The 26,035-nt window shown below is 34.0% G+C and overlaps 1 protein-coding gene across 1 annotated transcript in view; it reads left to right on the forward strand.

The window, feature by feature from the left end:
- The window catches only part of SHOC1 (shortage in chiasmata 1), a 47,973-nt gene that overhangs the window by 16,939 nt on the left and 4,999 nt on the right, over nucleotides 1-26,035 (forward strand). The window contains exons 10-27 of the mRNA XM_036402858.1: nucleotides 402-496; nucleotides 1,480-1,722; nucleotides 2,846-3,292; nucleotides 5,644-5,769; nucleotides 7,187-7,363; nucleotides 9,830-9,937; nucleotides 11,533-11,720; nucleotides 15,292-15,364; nucleotides 16,042-16,044; nucleotides 16,794-16,863; nucleotides 17,467-17,651; nucleotides 18,147-18,252; nucleotides 19,926-20,037; nucleotides 20,989-21,110; nucleotides 22,077-22,170; nucleotides 23,227-23,358; nucleotides 24,704-24,853; nucleotides 25,866-26,034. Of these exons, the coding sequence (XP_036258751.1) occupies nucleotides 402-496; nucleotides 1,480-1,722; nucleotides 2,846-3,292; nucleotides 5,644-5,769; nucleotides 7,187-7,363; nucleotides 9,830-9,937; nucleotides 11,533-11,720; nucleotides 15,292-15,364; nucleotides 16,042-16,044; nucleotides 16,794-16,863; nucleotides 17,467-17,651; nucleotides 18,147-18,252; nucleotides 19,926-20,037; nucleotides 20,989-21,110; nucleotides 22,077-22,170; nucleotides 23,227-23,358; nucleotides 24,704-24,853; nucleotides 25,866-26,034 (2,600 nt within the window). The remainder of the gene's footprint in view (nucleotides 1-401; nucleotides 497-1,479; nucleotides 1,723-2,845; nucleotides 3,293-5,643; nucleotides 5,770-7,186; nucleotides 7,364-9,829; nucleotides 9,938-11,532; nucleotides 11,721-15,291; nucleotides 15,365-16,041; nucleotides 16,045-16,793; nucleotides 16,864-17,466; nucleotides 17,652-18,146; nucleotides 18,253-19,925; nucleotides 20,038-20,988; nucleotides 21,111-22,076; nucleotides 22,171-23,226; nucleotides 23,359-24,703; nucleotides 24,854-25,865; nucleotide 26,035) is intronic.

The following is a 26,035-nucleotide window of genomic DNA, read 5'->3' on the forward strand; positions in this document are numbered from 1 at the left end:
AAATTTCAGGCCTTTTCATGCCAATATAGGATTAGGATTGCTCCCTCTTTTCTTTCTCATCTTATTTGAGACTAGCGTTTCTTGCCTTGCTATCTTTCTAACATATGCAGGAAGAATTTCAATATGCCTTTGGGATGGGAGCCACGGTCTAGACAGAGTTTTCACTCAGTGCTGCTTTACTTCATTACCCAACCTTGATGGCTCCTTCTCTTACTCTTTCCTATTGTCCTCCATATGGATAGGAAAAAAAAATTCAGGAATGAGTGAATGAATGAATGAATGAACTGAAAATTTAAAGACAAAGTGTATCTTTAAAAGTGTATCTATATAAATCAAAATTTAATGCTAAATTTAATGCTCCTAAATTTCATACCTGCACATTTTTTTTATGTTCTTCATAGTATTTTGATTGCAGAGCCCTCTAGGGAATTCTTAGAATCTTTGGTATGGCAATCAGAGAAGTATCGGGATAATATGAGCTCTCTTTTGCTTGTTGGTAAGGATTTCTAATTGATGATCAATTTCTAACTGATGTTTAAAAGTTACATGTACATGCAGAAATATAGCAGAAAATATAATGTTATATTCCAGAGCACATATTTGAGCCACTGAAGTTTATTCAGTTACTGTAACCCTGTGAAGTTTTTATTATGTGAAGAAGTTAGAGTATGGCAACAGAGAAGTTGATATGCCATGTATCCTTCTATGGAGAAAATGTGAATTAAGCAAGAGTTTTATTTTTTTATGACAGTGTTCACTACTATTATATGAAATAAGTTGAAATTTGGTAATCTGTTTAATTCATTCCTGTGTGCTATTTTCCTATAAATAATGTTTCAAAATATGTAGCAACCAATACAGTAGTACTGTTAATGGAAAATAATATTGTAACTTCACAAGAGTAGAAGAGAAGCAGAATACACAAAACCAAAACAAGCTGCAGGCTATTCATGAAAGTGCCAGAGTATATATTACTACTATTCTTTCATTTCACTTTATTTGCCTTCATTTTACAAGTCTCAGGATTAAGTTCTGTATATTGACTTGTTTTGTTGTCCAATTCATTTGTACTTTGATTTATAATTGAAAATAACATATGGTATGCTCATTACTGTTTCAGTTAATTTTTTTTCAGCTAAGGATATGATAAGTCTTTGTAACCATGACAATAACCCACAGATAATTAACAAGATAATTTGTAGCTTAAGTTATGCAGCTGCACATTATTAGATTTGGAAAAAAAAAATTGAAACCCTCACCCCTTTTACTCACAGAACTCAGAAAAACACACTTCTTCTGATAAAGTTAACCACTTTGCTCTTAAATCTATTGTTGGACGCAGAGTTACAAATGGAAGTATGAATAACAGATACATGTAATAAGCCAGCAGTACTTGGGAGCTTTCATTTTGGAAAGGACATTCTGTTTTCATCTTTCTAGTTTATTGATATTATATGTTAATTTCTGGTTCTTTTGTAGAGCATCCAGCTGTTAACCTTGCACATCAGCATCATTCACTGAGAGAGCTGCAGAAAAAACTGCTACTTGAGGTTGAAGCACCAATGCTTGGCTCACTAGAGGAGGGCTGGTGGCTTCATAGGGGTTTAAATCCAGCAGCTGTAGAAATTTTGGAACAATTCTATATGGATGGAAGTAATGCAAACAGTCTGCTTCCAACAGAAGTAGAAACATTCACACAATTTACAACATATCAATTAGAAAGTAAGTATCTTCTTTTTTAAAAAAAGCGATAAAAAGGCAAAGATTGGTACTTAAACAGAGAATCACACAGGGAGTTACAGATCTTCAAGAACAAAGGAAATTAATTTTTTCTTAAGAACAAAATGTTTTACATTAAAATGAAGGAAGGGCACTACTGCAATTAAGGTGTACTTTCACTAACTTAAAAGAAATTGGAGGAAAAAAGTGTTGAACTACACAAAGTCATTTTTTTCTGTTACTGTGCAGATGAAGAATAGCCTCCACCAGTCATTTTTTAATAAAATAGTTTCATTCAGGATAATTTCTTAAGAAGTAGTAGTTTTGCTTTGGAATATTTTAATAAAGCAGATACTCACATAGTCCTACCTGCACAAGGTCAGTGAGGGGAGTATGTTACAGTGAAAACTTGTTTTGTGAGACTGTAGAGGGTTTTTTTTATGCAGACTATTTCAAATTTGAACAGCTCATCACTTCAGAATTTTTCATGGACATTTTTGCATTCTTGTAATCAAACTTCAACACAAAAAGCAAAAACTTATTCAGATTTTGTTGTATAACTATGGCTAGACTGCAAGGCACCAGTTGTGGTTGTAGAACTCCAAGGATTTTCAGTAACATGATATATTGTGAAACACATAGATACTGCTCATGGAGGAACATTTCCAATTAACTGCTTTTTACATTCTTTAATTGTTTACCTACTGTGTTTCAGATGGATGTGAAGCCAGAGTGCAAAAAAGTTGTAGTTCTAGTGAAGCATGTCTTCAGATGGAACTCTTTGCGTTCTTCTTTTTTCCCTCTAGGAAACAAAAATTGACAATTTTTCTTCCTAATGAAATGTATTTCATCTCACTTTCTAGAAATCTAACATCAATAAATTCCATGTAGATGGTGAAAACTTCAAACAATAGCCTCGCCTTCTGTATCTTAATACTGTGCGTTTTTACTTAGAACTAGTCAGTGCAAGTTTTCTGAAAAGGGATCCTAGTGATCTGAGAAGGCGCAAAGAAGAAGTTTGTAAAAATACCTTCTCTGTAAATCACCCAAAGTCCTTAATTCCAATGAGGAGAAAGAAAAGAGAAAAATCTGTGTCGCAGCACATAAATTAAATTGTATTTTTTAGGATGGCTCGAGGAGAAGAATTGTGTGACAAACCAAGAGCTGTTTTCTGCTGAAAGGCATTCATCAGAGAAAGTAGTTAATCCTGACTTGTCACTGCAGATTCAAAGGCAGAACTTTGCCGTGAGTGCTCTGTTACCTGCCAAAATTCACAGTACAAATACATCTGTGGCAGAGCTTACTGGAGGAAGCATAAGCAAGATTAAGACAGAAGAGGCAATTTTCTTCTTAAACCAAGAAAAGAAAACCCCCAAACCATCTGAATCAGACAGCTGTAAAGATGTGTCTTCTAAACTAGACAAATCATCCTGTAGTGGAAAGCCTGCATCACTTGCACTTGCTTCTAAATGGGCCAACGATGATTCTGATCTGAACAGCTTTATTATGATGAGATCTAAATATACAGTCACCCAAAGAGAGGAAAAATATTATGTAGATAGACCTGAAAAAGGTATGTGAACCAGTTTAATCTGCCATTTTATCCAGATTAAATTCTTCTCCATTTCACCAGTTACAACAGATGCTAGTTCATCCTAGTCAATTATTTGAAGTAAATTGGCAACATTTTTATGGTCTTAAACTGAATTTTTAGCTACATATCTTACCTTTTGTTGTTTTCCCTTAGATATATTAGAGGATTTTGATTGGTTGGTTTACTTGGGATGAGCTGGGGGCGGGGGTGCTATTTTTTTTTGTTGGAAGTGATATTTCATAAAATAAATATTTGAGTTTATTCCTATTCTGACCAAGTAACTGTAAATGGTACTTAATTCAGGAGATCTCTTCCATCCATATGTTCTAAATTGGATCTCCTGGCCACTTTGAAGAAGTAGTAATCCTCAAATTCATTGTAGTTGTCAGATGGCAAATATCAGTACTCACTTCTGTAGCCTAGGAAATGAACAGGAATTGTTCATTTGAGCTATTGATGTTGGTGCAAACCCCATCAATTCATCAAACAATGCACCAGAACAGATATTAGGGAAAACAGAAAATTGTTGGTAGGCATGTTCTTGTTGATGGCAGTACTTGGAAAAGAATATCAGGTTATGTGCTCAGCATTGAAGGAGTGCAAAATAGCAGAGAGGTAAAAAAAGTAGAAGAACTTTCTTATTTGTTTTGAAAAAGAATTATCAATTATCTGTGACATAAAGTGGCAGGTAACAGTGGCATACCTCCAAATTCACTTTTCAGAATGTAATTATATGTAAAAAAAATTTTTATAAACTTTTTGGATTTTCAAGAGAGAATTTTTACATTAACTTTTATCTGTGTTTTAGTTAAATGTCCTAGCATTAAAAACAAAACAAAACAAAACAGTTGTTACATAAAAGCCTCAGCAATAATTCCTGTAGAGTTGGGATGTTTGTTTAATTGAAAGCTTATGTAATCTTTTGGGAGTAATTATTTTTTTGTAAAATTCATGTGTTTCTGACTGTGTCGAAGATGCATAAAACTTTTCATGGCGTCAGAAAGCAATAATCCAAATTTTAGAATTAAGAGACCGAGGTACCTGAAGTTTTATGCTGCCGTCTAGTGGACCCTGGCCAGCACTGCATCGCCTAACGAGGAATCCAAGCGTATTGAAAGACAAGCTGTCGCATTCTCGAGTAGGCTTGGGAGGGTTTAAGAAGATTCAATGCAGATTAGGATATGTGCACAGGTAGACCACAGTGTGCGGATCAGTTACACCTGACATGTGGAGAAGCCATTAAAATAGAGGGGTCTGTGATGAGCCACATCGATGTAGAAATGATATAAAACGTAGCATCCTTTTGCAATAAAGAAAAGTTTTTATCAAGGGTCATTCTAACTCTAACTGAAAAGTAGAAAGGCTAGAGGTGCCTGTAAGGCCTCTTTGTTGTTTGACTTATTTTTTTAAAGATATCATTGTGTGTAATGTTTAGAAAATACGCAGGAAGAAAATAGTAGAAACAACTCAGTGATCCAGTTTTGAACCCCAGATATCTTTTCAAAGTAAGGCAAGTTATCTAAGTTAACTAGAATAAAAATTCAGTTTTTCTTTGCCTTCTGTCTCTGTATTATTAGTTTGTTTTCTGAGGGAAGTGGCATTCTTAAGTAGAAAAGTCAATAATATTTATAAGAATATTCTTATTCAATAAGAACCCCTCTCACAGAAAAATAATCAGAAATAAAGAGAAGAAGCTTTGTGGCCAGAAGTTGAAGCTCATGCATCTGTATGTATCAAGAAGAAGGGAAGGCTACTTAGAAATATTAACAAGTTGCAAAAGATAGCTAGATGAGAGGAGAAAAATTATTTTCAATATGCAATTCTTTTTATCTTTTTTTTTTTCCATTTGCAACTTCTGTGTTCTTTCCACGTGGCTTAAAGTATCTAAACTTTTCTACTCACATTCACTGATGTATTTTTCGTACTTTGAGCTCCTTATGATCAGCAGCATTTTTCTGTCATGCATGTTTTTTCTCCATATAAAGGCATATGAGGTTTCCTATGGAACTATATTATAGACCAGTAGTACCAGCTCCTTAACTTTCCCAGGTCTGTATTTCTACTCTTAGGAAGAGCATTCTGATAATGCTTAACTTCTTGGGCTGTGAGGGCTGAGAGGGCCTAATCTGCTTTTGCATCTTGTGGATTTTTGTACTGTATAAGCCCAGGAAAACAATAAAGAATTCATAAAGAGAAAATGTATATTTCACAAAAACAACTTCATTTGAAAGGTTTTTTTTTTGCATGTAGAGTAATTTATAGAGCAGTTTTCTTATTTATTGAGCTGGTTTTGTGATTAGCTAAATATTCACTTGTGGTTTCTTATTTAGTGGTACAGCCTGAAGATCAGCATATGAGTATTCTCAAAGAGGATGATTCTTTTTGTGAGACTGTAAAAACAGAGGAAAATACCCAAGAGAATAAAGACAGTATCACTATCAATATTCAGCCATCAGGTATACACTGTTTTTGGAACTGCTTTACCTTCTCGCAGGTAATAAGTGACAGGACCAGAGGAAATGGCATCAAGCTGCACCAGATGAGATTTAGATTGGAAATTGGGAAAAACTTCTTTATTGGAAAGGTAGTCAGGCATTGGAACTGGCTTCCCAAGGTAGTGGTAGACTCACCATCCCTGGCAGTGTCAAAAAAACCTGAGTATGTGGCACTTGGGGACATGGGTTAGTGGTGAACATGGGTTAGCAGTTGAGCTCAATGATCTTACTTATTCTATGATTCTATATAGTTTTGCAATAGAATTTTATATAAAATAGTGGTGCTCAGAAAAATACAGAAATTATTAGACTTAGTCTCTTTTCTTTGTGGCTGGAAGTACAAGTAGACAGATATTTATTTGGCACAGAGATGAGAGCCAGGCTATGGAGCTCCATCTTAAGACTAAAGCCAATTGCATGATAAGAAAAGTAACTGGGACTTAGAGTTATGTCTGATCAAAATTAGCAGACATGAAATCTCTTAATGCCATTTAGTACTTTCCATTTATTATTTTGCACATTTTTGTCTGAGTAGATGGGAAATGGGGATGGAAGAGATAAGTAGTCGTTTTGATAGGAAAGGTCTTTAACACAGTAGAAATCAGCAATGGATTTATCTCAGATATGACTGGGCCTTACCCCTTGAACTCTGGCTGTTGTATGAGGCATTGTATCAAAGAACATAACTGACAACACCTTTCTCATGCAGTAGAAATGGTAGAGGAGAACCTAGAAAATATTTATCCAAGCTATATATATATAACCTCAAATTAAAAATATCCAGCCCTAGGAAGTTGTAGGCCTAGCAGAGATTAGTTTGGTTTTCTGAGAAATGCATTCATTTGAGCCATGTGCTTAATAGGATTTTCTTTCACATAACCAGTGAAAGAGTAGAGTAGTCTTTTCATCTGTTCGCATCTGAGATGGGAATCATAGCTTTAAGCTTATTTTTAAATTATTTTTCTAATAAATTTTGAAGCAAAATTCCTTTAATGCAACAGGAGAGAGAAATTAAAGCATTTCTGCAGTCAAAACAAAAATCAGCATTTTGAAAATGACTGTGATGTAGAAACGGGCTGCTGTAGAACAACTGAATAGTAGAACAATCTTAGTGTAGGTCACAGGAGTAAAAAATTCTAGCTTCTCCTCATGGAGTTTGATCATGTTATCAAATGCAATGTGGTTACCTGCTGTGAGGATGAGCTGATTGCTACACTCAGGAGAGCCTGTGGCAAGTTAACTTTTTTCCATTAATGTTGCAGCTTGCATGAACAAGATAAAGTTGTTAATGTTTTGCTAGGTCTTTTTAATATTTGTGTCCAGTAGTGGCATGTAAAGCCAAACTTCATTATTACGTTTTGTTCGTTGTGTTATCCAGAAAGCCAATGCCAGGCATACTGCCTCTTGGAAGAAGCAGCTATTCCTGTACTAAAAGATTTGACACACCTGGGTGTACTTGCTTCTGTTACTTGGAGCTTTGATGGTGTTAAATTTGATCATACAAGGTTTTTCTTGAAACAACAAGAGAAAGTGATATGTGATAATTTTAAACAAGGTATGTCTTTAAAACATCTGTTCTTCTTTGAAACTAATTCAGATTTAATTGGTGAGACAAGGTTCAAGATGTTTTATAAATGAATGGTAAATCTTTTAACAGTTTATCTTATAGAGTTACAACTGATTTCCTCTTTTATTTCAAAAATGTCTCATTGTTCAACATTACATTTATTAACCTGAATATTGCAATACAGAATTATTCTAATTGGATTTCAGTTTAAAAGATTTTACATGTGCTTCAGAAATATATGGCAAAAATATATATATAAACAATAGCAAACAATGTTCTTTATTTTTACACCTGCATAATGCCAAACACTATGTCTGTGTTAGAAATTAGGAGGAAAAAAAATCCATAATACTTTGGTTTCCTTCTGACTTCATTTCTTTCATATGAGGCATGTGAAAGCCCTATAAAAACAGAAAAATTAGAAGGAAAGACATCAAAGTTAGTGACCCCTTACAAAGGTTTTTGACTGTAAAGAGAGTCAGGAAAACTTCATAACAAAATAGAGACTGAATTTGAGGAACATTAGGAAGTTACTCTGTATTTTGTGCTATTTTTTGACTTGTACAGCTCATAGTTGAGAACTAGTTGTAAGGATAACATAGTAGGCTGTCTACTACATGCCAGGTTTCTATACTATGTCACAAATTATGCAATAGACTCTTGATGTCTCAATTTCATTACTTTCTGTGTTGAATGTATTTTTCTCAAAGAAAACATTAACAACCATGAAACCACAAATGAGAAGGAAAGCAAAAAGAAACTGTAGTTGGCCCTACAGAATGACAGACTGTGATTTATAGATTTATCATATTAAAATTATCAGCAGCAGTGTTCTTTTAATGTGAAGGAGTTTACAAAAAAGCAAACACCATCTTCACAAACATGAGGGATAAACAGATATATGGTATCTATATCTGTATCAGTGAATCACAGAAAGGAAAACATTTGTGAGAAAAGTGTACAGAGAATTACTACTGCTTCTCTGAATCAAGGAAAAGAATATGTCTGCATTTCAATTCAAGATTAATTTAAGAAAACTTATATCCTCTCAAATGCAGTTTACATGCTATAGAAATTGCATTTTTCCTCAACTAAAGCAGCAGAAGAAAGTAAGAACTTTCTTGCTGGAAGGTCCACAGAAGCAAGAGAGAAAATACCTAATTCATTCCTAATGAATATTTCTCTGTCTCTGTACGAGATACAAAAATCTCCCAACTACATAGTAATGTAGTTCTTTTATTTCCTTCCTGGTTTTAAATAGTTTCACAATATCCAGTCTTATTCCACTTTCCTCCAGACTATGCTGATGTATTTGTCCCTTAATCCCTGGGTGAACATAGAAAACAATCACTTACTGTAATGGTAGTGATCTGTTAGCAGATTACTATTCCCCTGCTGGTCTTTTATGCATCAAATATCACCAAGTGCTCCAGTCTTTCATCATAAAATGGTTTCTTACTGTGTTCCGTTGTTTCTAAATGACCTGTATTCCTCACTGAGTTGTTATGGTGATTGGTGTAAAGAGTTGGATATAGTCCTTCATTAACAGAGCTGGACATTGACTTTCTATCTTTTGATGCACAGCAGTTGCAAGATCTTTCATGCAGTTCCCAGCTAAGTCCTTCTGTATGCTGTGTCCTTAAGTTGATTTTTCTTTCCCAAATGTGTTGCTTGTATTTTTGAATTAAAAGTTACGTTAATCCCAGTACACAGAAGTAGCTACTATTTTTCTCCTAGAATGCACCTTCAGCTGTAGTAATTTATTCATTAATTATCTTCCTCAACCTTTTTAAGCAATTTGAAGTATGTGTTTTGTTATTAAGCACGCTTACTCTGTAGTTGTGTTTTCAAAAATTTTTGGTTTATGATGATGAACTGCACAATTAACTGTGTGCAATTTTCAAAAATACCTTCTGTCTTCAGACTAGAAATTCCTTCCTCTTCAATCAAGTCCACTAATATATATTCAAAATGGATACACACTACGGAATAGAAAGCCCATAAATTTGTTTGATGTTTTTGGGGCTAAGAAGGAGCAAATGTCATTCAGATTTACCTTCTTGAGGGTGAAGATTCTAATAATGGGGTGTTAATTAAGTGCAGAGAATTGCCACACTAAAATCAGTAAAGCAATGTAGTTTTAATGATATGCCCAGGGGACCTGCTACCTCCTCCTCCAGCGAGCACCATTTATCTGTACACACCTTTCAAAAACATTGGCCTGTGTGCCACTTGCCCTGGGTCACATCGCCTGGGAAATGTTATGCTATATCTTAAGCTGTTTGGCAAAACCACCAGATCTGAAGGTTAAGCTTTGAAGATTATCTATGTTCAAGTGTGTTTAATGAAAATGCTTAGATACCAGGATCTTTTAAGCTGACTACATATATATACATATAAAATGTGAGTTCTGACATCTTTTGTAGACCACACCTCTGTCTTCTATTTGTAAAGGTAAAATAGATGAGAAGGAGATCATGCTGTTCAGACATGCTGCTCTGGTACACCTGCTGGTGACAGTTCGAGATCTGCTACTAACATGTGGCTTGGATACTGCTCTAGGTATGTTTTCAGTCCTGAATAATGATACCCAGAAACCCAAAGCTTTGTGTGCATTCTGCGGACAACCCCTCATGTTTTTAGCTCTGACTCTTTACCATCAGGGTAGGTGCTCAGTTCATGACTAATAGAATGCTGTTTGTTATTCCATTTGTTAACAGCTTTCACATATATAATATGTCTTGTATCTCAGAATGACAAATTTTCATTGGAATCTCTATGTGGAAACTGAGGAACATGCAAAAGCCAAGTCCTTTTCTATTTACCATCTATCTTTTGTGAATGTGGAACACATTCCACATAAAATATTGTTAGGCTCCATGGACGTGAGCTACTTAAATCTGAGAGCATATTAAGCAAAATCTTAAATATTATCTAATGTGTCAGGAGGAAAGAGGTTTGAACTTCCAATACTGAACTTACGTAGAAGATTTTTTTTTGAGCTTTTCTGGTCTTATTCAAATTTGGAATATGGCAATCCATTGTAACCCAGTTTAATGTCTGAAATGATAATGCTGAGCTTGTCAAATTCCTATAGGTGTGCTTTGAATTTTCAAATACCTCTATCAAGATAAGTCTACAAGATGTTGAAGTGAGTGTTTATGAATGCCCTAGGAAAGTCAGACTCCTTCTGTCTTTATAGGAGATAAAGTTGCTTCAGAGCATCTACCTTCAGTCTGAACTATCCCTTGATGGAAGGTGTTTCCTTAATATTGATGTAAAATGTAAAACATCTACCATAAACTGAACTGCAGGGGAAAATACTTTGTATTTCCTTAAATATTTCTAGCAATAAAAGAGTAGGAAGAAGAATACAGAATGAATATATAAGTAGAAGCCTAAGTACAATTCTTTTCCATCATTCCTATAAACAATATAGAAGGATGGGAGAAGAAAAATGAGCAGTTCTTCCCCTTCTCTTTATGTAGCAGAAGCACTCCTAGATGATATTTCAGAGTTACAAAAGCACCTTTGTTTCCAAACCTGAGGAACAGCTCTCATAGGAAATTGTACAAGTAAAAAAGATCTGGAAAAAAAATTAGAAAATTGAGCAAGATACTAAGTAGGCCTTGTAGTCTTCACTGTTATGTTGTTGTGCTGTGTGATTCATCATGTAGTTATATTGGATGTATTTTTTCTTTATGCATTTTCAGATAAGCCCAGCATTGTTCACCATTTATACATAGAAGGCACCATTCAGAGTTGAGAGTAGTTGTGATAATATGGAGAGTGGGAAACACACAGGACAAACAAGCTATAGACAACAGTGATAGAAATACTGTTGTTGCTCAGTGTAAACAATACAGATTAGTTAAGTATAAGAGTGTTGCTGCTAGCATCTGCAGCTTTAGGATGCAATCTTACATAATTCTATCTGGAGTTACATAGCAGATACTACATAAAGTACAGCAGTTTTATAAACACCATTTATGTACCAGTGATCATATTCTCCTTCCACATCGGGGAGCCATTAACATTTCATCTGGTTTTGTGCAAGATACCTTCACATAGATTTTAAATTGATGTGCAGATTGAACACAATGCTTGACAATTATCTTTTGTCACTCCATTTACTTCTTTTGTTGCTTTATTAACAGGTTATTTGTCCAAGGCAAAGGATATCTACAAAAACATTTTAGAATCCTGTTTGAATAATATCTGGAGGCAGCTGAAGATTGTACAGTACAGCAGCCAGAAAAAGCACGAAACTCATCCCAAAATAACAGCACTTCAGTGTGAAATGTTGAATTGGATGAAAAGTTGTGGAGAGAAATGCAGTGTTAAGGTTAACAAAGTAATCAATTTCTCTTAACAAACAAAATCATTCTAGATTACATGAGTAATTGCAAGATGGTGTTTGAACAAACATTCATTTATGAAAAAAGTCTAAAAATTACCTCATGGTATCTATTAAATAAGGCTAAATAAATTTTTAGAACTCTGTCACAGCAGTACAAGGTTTTGTTTGATCAAATCTCCTTTTGTTGCATGTATGAAATAACATGCAAAAGAGTTTTAGCATTGCCAGGGCTTTATCTTGTTGCAGGTGGTTTTGTTTTCCTGGTAAGTTTATTGTATCAGTTACATCAGTTACTAAAAATTATAATATAGCGTTTTGTTGAAAGCCTCATTCATCTGGCATAGACAGAATCATAGTGCAAGTCATGATTGTGTGCTTTCATGGCATGACTTGGAGCACACATACGCCAAGGAGAGCGTGGATGGTGTTATCCACAGATAACCTCTGCTTAACCAGTGTATCTGGCCAACCTCCAGGCATTTGAATGATAAAAGAAGCAAATATCTGTGAGTGATAGCTTTGGCATGGAAGAGAGAGTTTTGGAGGATATTCAAAATACCCAGAGATTCTCTCTTCTGGACGTGTGAATATTTTGGGTGATATGACACAGTACCAAGTACCACCTTCCTTTGCAGAATATTTATTATTTCTTTACAGAAAACTAATCACATTAAGAAACAGGATGAAGTACATAGTGTTTAAAGTGTTTTAAATGTTTGTCATAGAATTTATGATCCTAAACACAGCCAAAAAAGATCTTTAAGTTCATTTTAGCTTATTTCCATACTTCACTTCCTGAGGATTTATTCTTCTTGTGTTTAAGAGTTGCACTGGGAGCTCTGAATATCTTTTGATTAAATTTTGCTGAGAAGAACACTATAATAACTTATATAATACACCCTTTTTGAATTTAAAATTAAAACGAAGCAACAAAAATAAAATGGTGCTAATTGTCTTGTTGTCTGTCCTTCAACAGACACACTAAGATGATTTTGCATCCTTTTTGTCGTCTTAAGAGCAGCACATTTTGCTTTGTGATACTAGGATTATGTTGTAGTAGGAGGTGTATGAGAACTTGATGTCATTTTGAAGTCAGCTAAGTGGCAATTTGGCTTTTCTTCTGAACTCCACTAACCATTATTTTTTAAATTTTTTAGCTATAACTCCTGAGTTTTGACTTGTTTGCTTGACTTAGTCATGCAGAGATATGCATGCAATATAATGCATGCATTATTATTTTATTTATATATGCATATATGATTTTATTCACAATTACTAATTGTTTCCTGTTTCCTAGCATTCAGAGACAGGTTTTAATGAGCCAGACTAGGTAGAAGGAGCATTCCAGTTCAATAGGAAATAAAAGTTGTATTCCATGAACTATTTACTGTTCTATCATATCACATCAATATCTGTTAGTATGGTGTGAAATAGGATAGTTTCATTATCCTTTTATTAGCCAAAGTTGTTATTGATGCAGGATTGTAATAGGACATTTCCTTTGTAAGGAAGAAGTTACTGCTGGTTTAGAAAAAAAAAAAATTGCTCTTTGTTTCATTATCTTTTGTACTCATTATTAGATAGAAAATTACTAAAAATTTCGTGTGGCTCACATGAACATATAATGAGTCTGCTGTTGAATTGTGTGTGGAAAAGCAGGTCTACATTTTTAAATGCAGTTGTCCAAAACTGCTTATAAAGATGCCAGTGGATTGTTGAGTGCCTCTTCTGTGCACCTGCTTATGGAAATTGAAATCTGCCTCTGCCTGTCAGACCAGGAGTCCTTTTCTGACAAGATCTATCATGCTTTTAATATTTACACGTACCATTATCTTATGACTGTAAATCTTAAGAATCAAACAATGTTATGTGCCTTCTTTAAAATCTGTACCTTGTGTACAACATGAAAACTATTTGTACAACGGCAAAAAAGTTCAGAGACCATCCTGTCAGAAAGTATGGTGATGTATTTAGGTACATATTCCTCTTTTTATACTTAGTGTAGCATGTGTTTAGTTTGTATCAGTTAAAATGATGGGCAAGGTAAACACCTTCTCTGATGGGGATTCTTTTTAAGACTGTGTCAGTTTGGTAGATTCTAATTCTTTTTAACATTTTTGTGTTAAGCAATATTCAATGCATCTCAGATCTCTGGCAGAAACACTTTTGTGACTCCATCTACGTATTGGAAGATCTTTCTAACCAGTTCATAAGTACCTTGCAGGCTGAATTCCAGATATCTTCAGATTAAGTTCTGTCTCCATGAGGATAATTTTTCTAATGTGACAGATCTGTCTAGTACAATAGTCATAATGGAGTATAATATCTTTAGATAAGTGTCTTTAACTAGCATTCTTTTTGAGTTCAGGAGCAAGTCAAGTCAAAAGCCAAGCAAGCAAGGCAGAAGCCTGGCCTGCCTGAGCAGGGATCTTCTAGAATTTAGGTGGAAAAGGAATGTGTATGGACTTGGGATGTCACTTATGAGCAGGTGACTTTAAAGGGGACTGTCCACTCCTGTAGGGAGAAAATTTATATGGCCAAAGCTCAGTTGAAGTTCAAGCTGGCCAACACTGTGAAGAATGACAAAAAGGGCTTTTTAAATAAGTCAAGAGCAAAATAAGAACAGAGACAACATCATTAACTCTCAACACAGTTGGTCACCTCAAAATTGGGACATAGACAAAGCAGAGACATTCAGTGTTTCTTTTGCCTCTGTCTTCAATCCCCAGAGCCCAGTGTTAGAAGACTGTGACTAAGGATAATGTTGAACTCCCAGCCACTCCTGAACTTGTTTGAGACTTGCTGCTCCATCTGGATGTGCACAGACGTATAGAGCCCAGTGAGGTTCATCCCAGGGTACTGAAGGAGCTCAAAAATGTCATTATGGGAACTCTTTCCATTATTTTTCAGCTGTCTTGGGAGTCTGGAGAGATCCCAGCTGACTGAAAGATGTTAAATGTTGTTTCAATTTTCAAGAAGGGAAGGAAGGAAGTCTCTGGTAATTACAGACTTGTCTGTCCCACTTCAGTGCCTGTTAAAATTATAGAAAAGTTTATTCTGGGAGTTACTGAAAAATGCTTGAGAAACAATGCAGTCATTGGCCATGGCCAGCACAGGATCACAAGAGAAAAGTGCCACTTAACCAACTAAATTTCCTTTCTTTTCCCACTTACGACAAAGTGACCCATCTAGTTGACCAAGGGAAGCCACTGAGTGTAGTTTTTAACTTCAGCAAATGTCTCTTACAGTATGCTAGATGAACTGTTCATCACAGAGCTAGTCAAGTCCATAAAGCACTAAGCCTATCTAAGTTCAAGAAGCTCTTGGATATGGTTTAGTTTTAGGTAGTCCTGTGAGAAGCAGGGTTTTGGACTCTATCCTTATGGGTCCCTTCCAACTTGAAATATTCTTTGATTGTCAAACTCCAAAGTTTCCGGGTTTGCCATCTGTTTATTCAATCTTGTGTTTTCTGTGCAGAGGAGAAAGAAAGGTCTATGCAGGCTGAAAGAAAAAAAAATTAACCTTACTTGAGTTTCTTTTAATTGTCTTCATACAGATACTAATCATTACAAGGATGGACTCTGAAAGAGAAAAAGATACCTTCATTCACCCATTATCTAGGATAGAAGGTGAATTATTATTTTATGTGTATTTTTGAAATAAAAAGTGGCTGTTATTCTGTAGATTGCTGCATTCCTGTGTAGATGCTTGGTGCAGGTGTTTCTCCCTTCTCATCAGGACCCTTTCTACATATTTTTCACAGTGTTTAATATTTCATAACTCTTCCATCAGCCTTTTATCTTTTAATTTTGTTTTCTCCCATTTAAGAGTTCTGGTCTAATGTCTTCTATTTCAAGAGAGTAATAATTTATCTGCCAAGTCAAAGATTTTTTTTTAACAGAACATGAAGGGGCTGTGGACAGCCCATTGCCTAATTATATTTTTATCTGTTATCTTGATCAGATTGTCTCATTGTTTTTAGCTGATCATTAGTCACAAGCTTTCTTCCTTGCAAGCATATTCAGAGCAGTTAGATTTTAGAAGTCTTAACTAAGTTCCCCAGCATAAAGCCTTGAATGAGTATTCAGGTACAGATCAAATTTTCCTTTAGCTATATGTTGCTGATCTTGTTTGCAAATTTGTTAAATATGTCAGCATAAACTGTATCAATCTATAAAGCTCAAAACAAAAATATATTGTTTCCAATATCCCACCTCCCTACTGATACAAGCAACATTTTCATCATTTCAACATTTTACCTTGAGTGATTTCACAAGTACAAGCTTGTTCAACACTGCAAATTCAGCTGGTAAAACAAAATGTTTCAGGAAAATTAGAATTTGAGCCTATAGTTATGTTTAGGATAAGTCACTGACTCCTTTTATATTGCTTTTTTAAAATCCATTTTCATAAATCCTATTTGCTTGAACCTTATCAAGTGTTGTGTATTGTGCTGTTCTTTTGCCTTTAAAAATAAAAATAGATTTCCTGTGCTCTTAAAAGAAGAAAGTCTGTCTTTTAGAATGTTTTGAAAGGGAGGAGGCATGTTCACAGCACTTTTACTAATAATAATATTTAATGAAAAGAGCTTTATTTGTTTTAAGATCTTAAGACTTGTTTGCAAACACAGGTCAATCCAACTACGCTTTTGAAAAAAGGCACTTGTGTAGAACCAACATTCCTTCTTCGATACATCTTCCAGTTAAAATTTCAAATGTACAAAAAGTGTAAAGAAATTTAATTTATAAAGGGGCAAATGTGCTTCCTTTTATATTACCCTTTAATTTTTCATTTTAAGGTAATAGGGTTGTGAGTTTCTGAGATATTAAACTTGTTTGCATTACTTTTTCCTTGGTTTCTGAGAAGGAAGTTTCTAAATCATTACATCCAACAATACAATGCAGAAATTGTAGAGGACTTCAGCAAGATAGACTATGTAATACTTAAAATTTTAATAACCTGTGGTTTTCCACATTTGCTACTTACTGTTGTGTGTTGATTCATAGTCACAGAGGCTTATTTATTTCATCAACTGTTTAATTTTATTTTTTTAAACAGGTTTGAAAGCTGTGGATTTGAATTCTGAGAAAAAAGGAAGCCCTTTAAGTTGTAAAGAGATCATATGCAAGTAAGTTAAATTCTTTATTCATGAGAACAAATTCTTTAGTCTAGACTAAGGTCAGTGAAACTTCAGTTACTTTAGTTCCTTTTCATGGGTCTTTCCAGTCTGGAGTAAAGTTTTCATGGTAGTATTAGTTTGATAGCTGTAGTTTTCACCTATAGCTTCATTTTTAGAGTTGAGAATTTTTTCCACTCTAGAAAAATGCTTAGTGAGGCCTAGAGGAACTTTAGAGACAAACAATTGCATATTCTTTATATGTTGTTTTGCCTGTTTAGAAAAAGATAAATATGTAGAGAAACATGATTTTTGCTTGTTATAGAAAAAGATGGTGAAAGGGCATAACAGAAGAAATTACAAATCATAACTTTCTGAAATATATGATATTTTAGGCAGATAATTGTAAGAGGAAGAGTACAGCTTTTGATTTTTAAATTAACTTTTAAAGGAGTTGGAACCTTAGCCAGGAATGGTAAATATATTTTTGTAAATAGACTTTAAGCAGTTAGAATTTGTCAAAGTGAAACTGAGTTTATTTTGTTCTTGTTTATTTTGTTGAGGGTATTTCTACCTGCATTTATTTTTATTCATATTTTGTTGGGTTTTTTTAAGTCTTAGTAGATATTCCTGCATTATTGTACATAATCAGCAAATTGGAGCTGACTTCCCTTGGACACACTTCTCACTAGTAATGGAATATGATTATTCTGAAAATTCTGGCTGGAAAAATCTGTGCAAAAATCTGAATGTTACTTACATGACTTTTAAAACCACCTTCCCTGAAAAAATACAAATGGGTAAGTGTTCTCCAGAATTGTAATAAACAGTTAGACTGACATATGAAAAGAAAATATTTTCTGTTCCATAAAATGCTACATTCTTATGCCTGTGGAAGAGAGTGAGTAAAACATTATGAGGGCTAAAGCTCAACAAACAGAGCTAGGTTATCTATGCAGCAAGAAGGTGTTTTTATTAGAGTGTAAGCCTAGTTTTGGCCAGGATGTAGGAGTACATGTGGGTTTATAAGAGACTTGTGCCAAGTTCATAAGTTGTCTACAACTTCTGCAAGCTGTATCCACCCTTCCTCATTCTAAGGGAACGCTGCAGATCTAAAAAAATCTGAATTTAAGCATAATTTCAAAAAGATTCAAGGGAGTTTCACTTTGGGGGGAAAAAAGGATAGAGTGGAAGCATTTTATTGGAGATTAATAAAAGATGCATTTTTGAATGTCCATTTGATGTATCTGTAGTTTTTTGCTTATTAAACTATTATCTTATACAAAATGTTTCAGGGAATCGTGGTGGTTCCTTTCTTCTGCAAGTACAGATTCCATATGTATTTCTGACAACTGAAGGTCTTCTTAATATGCCAGATATTCTTCAGCTTTTTGAATCCAAGTAAGTGAAAAGAAGGGCTTCTGTGGGCTATTTATCTTCAGATTTTCAGCACACATATGTTATCCTACTCTATCATGTATTAGTCATCTACTTCGCTATCACATACATTTCTGCAATTACACTATTAGCTCTTTAAGAGACAAGAATATAGTTTTTTCTGTTGAAGTTGATAACTTAGTACTAGAGATTCACACACATGCCAACCAGAATGGAATTGGACAAATTTTTAAATTGTAGCTGGTATTTTTAAATCAGAACAACTTTTTTAATTGTCTACTTTTCTCTGAAAATCATGATGTTCACAAACTTTTCTTTTCTTTAGTGCTTCTTGGTCCTTGGAAGACTTTATATTTAATTCTTCATAAAAATTGCTTTTTGTTGTTGTTGTTGTTTTTATCCACTTAAGCTATACTAAATACTCAAACTGAGCAATAGTAAAACATCTTATTTTCTGGTGCATCACAGTGTTTAGGAGAGGCTAAGTTTAAAACAAAAGCTAATTTATTCATAAAGTTCAGATCCACTATTTGCTTTTAATAATAATTTTTAATACTCTATAACCTGTATGAATACTGCAAGAGTTGTAAACCATTGTGCTTCTTTATTATTTCTTTGACATAATTTTCTTGAATTTTGCTCTCACAGTAATAAGTACTTGGTAAAGCTACCTTGTATCTCATGAGGGGAAAGAAAAAAAAAAAGAATGAAAGAAACAAAGAAACACTGAAACAAAGAAATAGGGAGCAGAGCAGCAATATCTCTCAAACATAGTGACAGAGATACAGATAGTTGATTTCACCATATTGTGGGTCAGACATGCCAGTTTTAATCCTGGGTATATCCTTGAGTCACCTGTGGAGCATTTTTGGTCTGTTTCTAATTACAATTCAGTAGGGAAAAAAAATATATGTCTTTGACATTTAAAATTTGAACATGTAATCTGATATGCTTTACTCTGACTTGTTCAAGTTCTCTGTTTGGCCTGGCCATAGCGAACAATGTTTTATTACTTTTTCACTAGCTTCTTTTAGCACTGGTGAGGGAGTTAAATAGGTGGGCAAAGAGCTGAACAATTTCAGAAAAGGGAAGAGTTTACTTTTTTAAAATACCTGAATACACTGTCCATACAAGTTTCTAGAGGACATACTGGCAGATTCAGGTTTAGGTTTCTTGTGTTTCCTAGTAAAACACAACAGGAACTTTTACTGCTGGCAGTTTTAAGTCACTCAGAAATTTTAGGATCATACCAATGGCAATCAGCCAGTTTGCTTTGCTAATTTATGCTGCACAATCATGAAAGGAGGAAAAGAAATGTAGTATGTAAAGTCAGAAAAAGTTTCTAAGTATCTATCTTAGTTTCTATATTACCACCATATTTTTTGTAAACTCAAAGCCTGGATGTCAAGGTCATACTCAATGCAGTTAGCAATATAATTTAATTACTGCTACATTGATATGTTTTATTCAAATGTGAACATATCTTAAAGTGAACTGAGCATTTGAGAAAGATCAAGACTATATAATTAAAAAACTGTATTAAAGGGTGTCTGTTATCCATTTCCTTTAAGAAAATATTATTATTTTGTGTTTATTTTATTATTTATTTATTTATTTTAATATAGTATTTATTTATAACTTGTCTGAGTTTTAATGAAATAATTTTACTTTTTCAGGTACAGCATTACCTTTGTTGAAAGAAGCAGCAGTTACTCCTTAAGGCTCTTTGGAAGTGCAGATCAATATGTTGTGCTGACAGTAGATGAATGCACTGCTATCTTTCTGCAGGTACAAAATGAAATTACTGTGTCCAAATTCTGTTATGTGTTCAGTCACTTCTAGGCCATATCTTCAGACTTCTGACACATTTTTCTTCCTCATAATCGTATTTAATTCATGCATTGTTTCACATCACAAATCATTAACCCTAAAAGTCTGTGCCAGTTTGACTACTTTAAAATGTTCTCAGTTTCTTCACTGAAGTAACATTTGACCTGTGATTTGATTTTACAAAATGTAGTTAATGCATACTTGAAAAGAGGGTTATATAAAGAAATTTTGTAGCAACCAATTAAATGTATTTGTGGTTCTGTTCTCTTACTAGTGTGCATATTAATTCCTTCCATTTCAGATGGTTATCTGAATTGATCTATAGAATAATTTGTCCTAGTTTTAATAAAAAATAATAGTTTAAGCAATAGCATACTACTTATATTCTGGTATGCAACAAGATAGATTACAGGTAGAAGAACTGCTTCTGAAAGATAGGTACATAATAATCAATTAGTATTGCAAGTACAGCATAGACATTCTTACTAGCTGCTGCAATTAGTGATGTACTTTATATAGTTAGTGTAGGTATGATATGACTTGTATAGGCCAAGTAAGTACTTCAGAAGTTTATAACAATATCTTGCATTATTAAAGTTCACAAAAAATATTGAGAGTAGCCTAAAAAGGTATTAACACTGTTTCTTTTTAGAGGAAGGAAGGAAGGAAGGAAGGAAGGAAGAAAAGGCATAAAGCTTTGAATCAGCCTTTTGAAGTTCAAAGAAAATAAAAGTTGGGAATACAGACTAGTTCTCCCAACTCTCATATGTGTCCTTAATGCTTACATTATTTAGCTGTATTTATGTTTGATCTAGTTTCTGCATATTATATTGATACTCATTAAAAGCTTGGGGCAGCCATGGTAATGTATTTATTTTTTTTTTACTCTTTATTTAAATTCCATGGTAGACTGTCGAAGAACTAAATTATGAGGACTCTTGTGACACTGTAATATCAAGGCTGACGGCATTATCACTCCAATATATGTGCTGTTGGATTATTTTTTATTCCAAAGAAAGACTGAGTTTAGAGTAAGTTACTAAATTCTTTTGTTATCCTGGTATTTTTAAAACAAACTTGTCACTTAAGAAAACTGCTTATTAAAACAAGTTGATACTCATTTATCTTTGAACTTCTCTGTAGGAATACATTTCTCTTAGAACAATACAAATATTGTAAGCTCATATTTCTAGTGTGCTTTGGATTTTTCACTTAGTTAAAATGTTGTCATGCTCCTATTGAAAGACTCAGTGGAATTGTAAAAGTAATAGTGATCACTGGAGACCACCAAAAGCTCAGAAAAGTTTTGTATTTGTGAGACTATTTTCAATCTTACACCAATGTTAAAGAAATGGTCGTTATAAATAACAGAGTTTGAGGCAGCCAATATTAACATGAGGTATATTTGAAATCAACAGGTCCAGAAGTTTCACAACTCCAAAGATATGAGATACTGGAACTATTCTAACATCTGTTTGAAGTAAATTAACCCATACGAATGCATGGTTATGAATTACTGTGTTAATACCATTGTATATTATTTGCAACTTGAAATATTCTTCAAGTGTTCTTCTAGTGCATCAGTAGTTCTCCTTTTGCTGTGGAAGCACAACTTCTGTTGACATAGTTCATAAACATTAATTTATTACCTCTTTTGAGAGGTATAAATTTATTACCTCTTTTTTTCTATAAGCAAGTGGTAATTTCCTCTCTGTTTTTCCTCCAGTGTCTCCAGTGTGACTGACCTTGATCCAGACCTTTTGCTTCAGACCAGACTTGCTTTTCTGTAGACTACTGTTTTCTTTCCTTACAGTCCTTCAGCAGTCAGTCCCTAGAATGCATTCTAGTTTTCTTTCCACAGATATTAATGCTCCAACTGTACCAGTATTCTGAATTCCAGAAAATGAAACAGATATTTATGAAGACGTGGAAAAAATAGTTTGAGATTATTACATGTGCATATTAAATATTAATGATCCAGTGAAACTGTTTTACAGGTACAGTCTCAAGGGAAATACTCTGCTTAACCTTGTCTTAATTTATGCCACTCTAATTGAACTTACACAGAAGACAGAAGACTTTGAAGTGAAGGTAACTTTTTTCTGTATTAATCTTCATGATATGATATTTCTAAAAAGCTCAATCAAATGTGCCTTCTACATCAAAAACATAAAATAGCTCAAAATTGCTTAAATAGGAGAAGGTCTTAATTCAGTGCTGTTAAAGTCAGTGAAAAGACTGTGTTGGCTGCAATACAAGTTGAATCAGAATCAAATAGCAGTTTGAAATCTTTTCATAACTAGGAGTCAAAAAATGGAATCATACCTTTAATAAATTATTAGAATATATATTAATCTTGCTTATGTCTTAATTTGAAGTTTGAGATCAATATTTTGTTGCTGATGTGACAGAAGAAAAAAATAAATAATTTGCTGTCAGCTAGTGTGCTTTTTTAATGTGACAAGATAGGTTAACTTCTTTCTTTAAAAATCAGGAAATCTAGAAAATCTGTTCTAGTATCCAGAATAATCAGCATTAAAAAAATGGGGCAAAAGTTTCATTCAGCTTACCAAATTGTGGGTAACTTATATTTTTGAATGAATTGATATCTTTTTAGGCACTTTTTTCATTTATTTGCAGCCAATATTGAGTGCAGATCTTTATGAAGTCATTATTATTTGCATATTAAAGTTTGTATAAAATTTACCTGATTAAATGAAAGTTACGAGGATGAAGAGAGGACAAAGCTTTTTCATTTCATGTACTCACCAGTGTAGCTTTTATGGAAATTATAGGTTCAAAGTGTTACACATCATCTTTAACTGTAGTAGGCATCTCACAATTGCCTGTTTTATTAGGAGCTCATGTTATGCCCAGAAACTTGATCACATATTAAAGACCTTTAGGATAAATAAGTTAATTTCACCTACATAGGATCTTCATAAATAAGGAGTGTGATTTGCAGCCAGGTCGAAGGTTGGAGTTTTTCTTCATGATAAGCATGGATCAGGTTTGATCAGGTTTAATCACTCAGCGGTACTGACTCTTGTGTTCAGGGTGACCTTTAGTTTACATGTCAATGTCTGGAGCAAATTAATACACTCCTTAGAGTAAATTTTAACCAAGAGTATTATGTATCACTTTTAGGTAGTTCTTACGCCAGGGATTGAAGAGACAGCACTGGTAATTCGTCAGATTGCTGACAACGTTTTGATAGCATCTAATATCAGTCCTTATGAGTGGCTGGACAAATCCTGGCTTTCTGTCTTGCCATCTGAGGTTTGCTCATCTTCCTATGAATTGACAGTTTTCTTCCTGTTTCTAAGATTCATAAAGATTTAGGGGGTTTTTTTTGTAGTTCTCTTAAAATATATTTCTAAAATAAGCATTATTATATTTGTGTATATATATATATATATATATGCAGATATATATACAAGCATATTTCTAGTACACATGCAAAGACATGTATATACATACATACATATATATATATATGTAATATTTCCATCATCTTTGTCAGTACAATTAGATGCAACTTGGACTTTCCCTGTGCCTTCACAATTAACCTGTAGGGAGGTTTATCCACCACATCTACTTGCCAAATTGTACAGTTCTATAGTTCTAGGCAGTAGGTTTAAAAAACTACCCAAATTGTAAAAGAAAAACATACAGTGGCTCATTTGGGCAGGAAGCAAAGTTCAGCAGTGCTGATCCATTACTTAAGTCAATGGTGTTGCTTGCTGACTTGCTTCAGTAACAGATGGGAAAAGCTTTGTTTAACTCCTGCAGTTACTTGTTTAACTCATATTCCAGTAAATGCTGGAACAGACCCATCAATCCCGATCAAATATATTATATCCTTTAACTTGTCTAGTAATTTTCTCAAATTAAATGTATGGATTTGTTCATTTTATGTGACAGCTTTGAACTGTTGTAAAGCTGAGGTTTTTTTTTCGCTTTGCAAAATTCAGAGGCATTAGAAAGCAAGTATTGGCATGGCCTTTCAAGAGGGGGGTGTATTTGATTGTAAGTTTTCCAATTTAGAGATTAAGGATACTGGTAAAGAATGTAGAGGAGTCATTGTATTGTGTCTGTTAAAGATATTTAATCTTGGCAGTGTTTTATGAAAGTCAGGAACAGGAAGCTGACACTGAAAACAAGCTACTCTCAAACTGCTGCCCTGTTTGTGACATTTATCCTCCCCTTGACGACTCCTGCTTTTGCCACCTGTTTCATTGCCATTAGCAAATACAACTTTTGTAAAACAGAACCAGTTTTGTCCATTTATGTTGATCTAGGTAATTCACTTTAAAATGGAGCATTAGTAAATCTGGCCATGCATTTTAAAATGAAGTTTAAGTTATTCACTTGTTTTAAGGTTTAGAAAATAAACATCTTTAGACTTGCTTTTTGTCAAATGGTTATGCAGAACTTATTCTTTTTCAGAAATGATACTAAAAAAACATTAGTTTTTATTGGACTATAAAAGTGCACTGTTTGAAAGCTGTCTTTCTATGATATACTCTAGGACTTATTCAATAAGATGTGACTTTGTAGAACAGGAAAAAAAAGGATAAAAATTTGTCAAATCTCAGTCTAACAAAATAACTTCCATTTCCAGCCAGAGAAATGCCTGCTTACTTTTCCATGTATCAATCCTTTGGTTGCTCAGTTTATGTTAAAGAAGGGATCGACACTGAACAGGTTATTTCTTGCAAGCTTTGATCAACTCCAGGAACTACTGCCACAGGCTCCAAAAAAGGTTTTAAAGGTTGGTGAAAATTATTTTATGTACGATATCATTTTTTTGCTCTGCTGTAATATGTGGTTGTTTTGTTGGTTTTTTAAATCTTACTCTAAATGTGCATTTGCCGGTGTAATTTAAAAATTAATTACAGGTTTTAGCATATCATTCATGTCCCAAATGTTGAGTCTGCTGATTCTCAGCAGATTTTGTCAAGTCACCATTTTGTTTGTGGGAAGATAGAGAGCATTTCCTTAACTGGAAAAATACTCATTAGATCAGCTTCCTCCTCGAGTTTCACAATGTTGAATATTGTGTATTTCTAATGAAAATATGTTCTCCAATTAAGTATTTCCAGGGCTTCCGTCCCTCCTTCCTTCCTTCCTGCCTCCCTCCCTCCCTCATAGCACTAAATGTTTGACACAGCCGTAGAGATGAAGAATTGTGTGCTCGAACTGTTCCTACTTTTGGGTCAAGTCTGGGAAAATTATATACTGAATATAGTAATCTAATTCAATGAAAAATACACATATTTTATCATTCAAGAAAATGGCTGAGGACACCATTCATTTAAGGTGAAGCATTCCATTAAGGTGAAGGAGCAAGTGAACAGGTATTTGAGCACTGGATGTGAAATTTTGCATACTATTGTTTTAACTGTAAATGTGTAAAGCCATCTTTATTGACAGAAAAAGCTCAGTTAAATTCCTCTGTGATGCATGATAGGTGCCAATCCATTGCAGACTGCTTCCTACAGTCTTGGAGTAATGAAGGAGAATAAATTGTATTATTAAGATATTGCTTCTCCTGTGTTTTGAGACAGAGACTATTACTTAATCTGTTTATAGATGTAAGACAGGTACATTGTGTACTGTACATGCCTCTCCTGCTTTGGTAAGTCCTTTTTTTGGTTCCAGTAAACAAAAATTTATACATCTCAGAATCTTAACAACTGATTTAACTTTTCGTACTTGGAAATGTAGACCAAGTAGTGATGTACCAACAACATTACTAACAAATACTTTCTTCATCATTTCAGCATTTCAGTGACATGATATCTTCATACAGCCTAAATACTGCTGCTCTAGAAAAAACAGTGAAAGGTGCATCACGCCCAGAAAACCAGAATAAAGTCAACACATTGTATCTTGATAATAAACAAAATTGTCAGATTTTAGAGCTGCTTGATAAGGCACAAAACAGCACAGG

Source organism: Molothrus ater, chromosome Z (genome assembly GCF_012460135.2).
Source record: "Molothrus ater isolate BHLD 08-10-18 breed brown headed cowbird chromosome Z, BPBGC_Mater_1.1, whole genome shotgun sequence".
Classification (NCBI taxonomy): Eukaryota; Metazoa; Chordata; class Aves; order Passeriformes; family Icteridae; genus Molothrus; species Molothrus ater.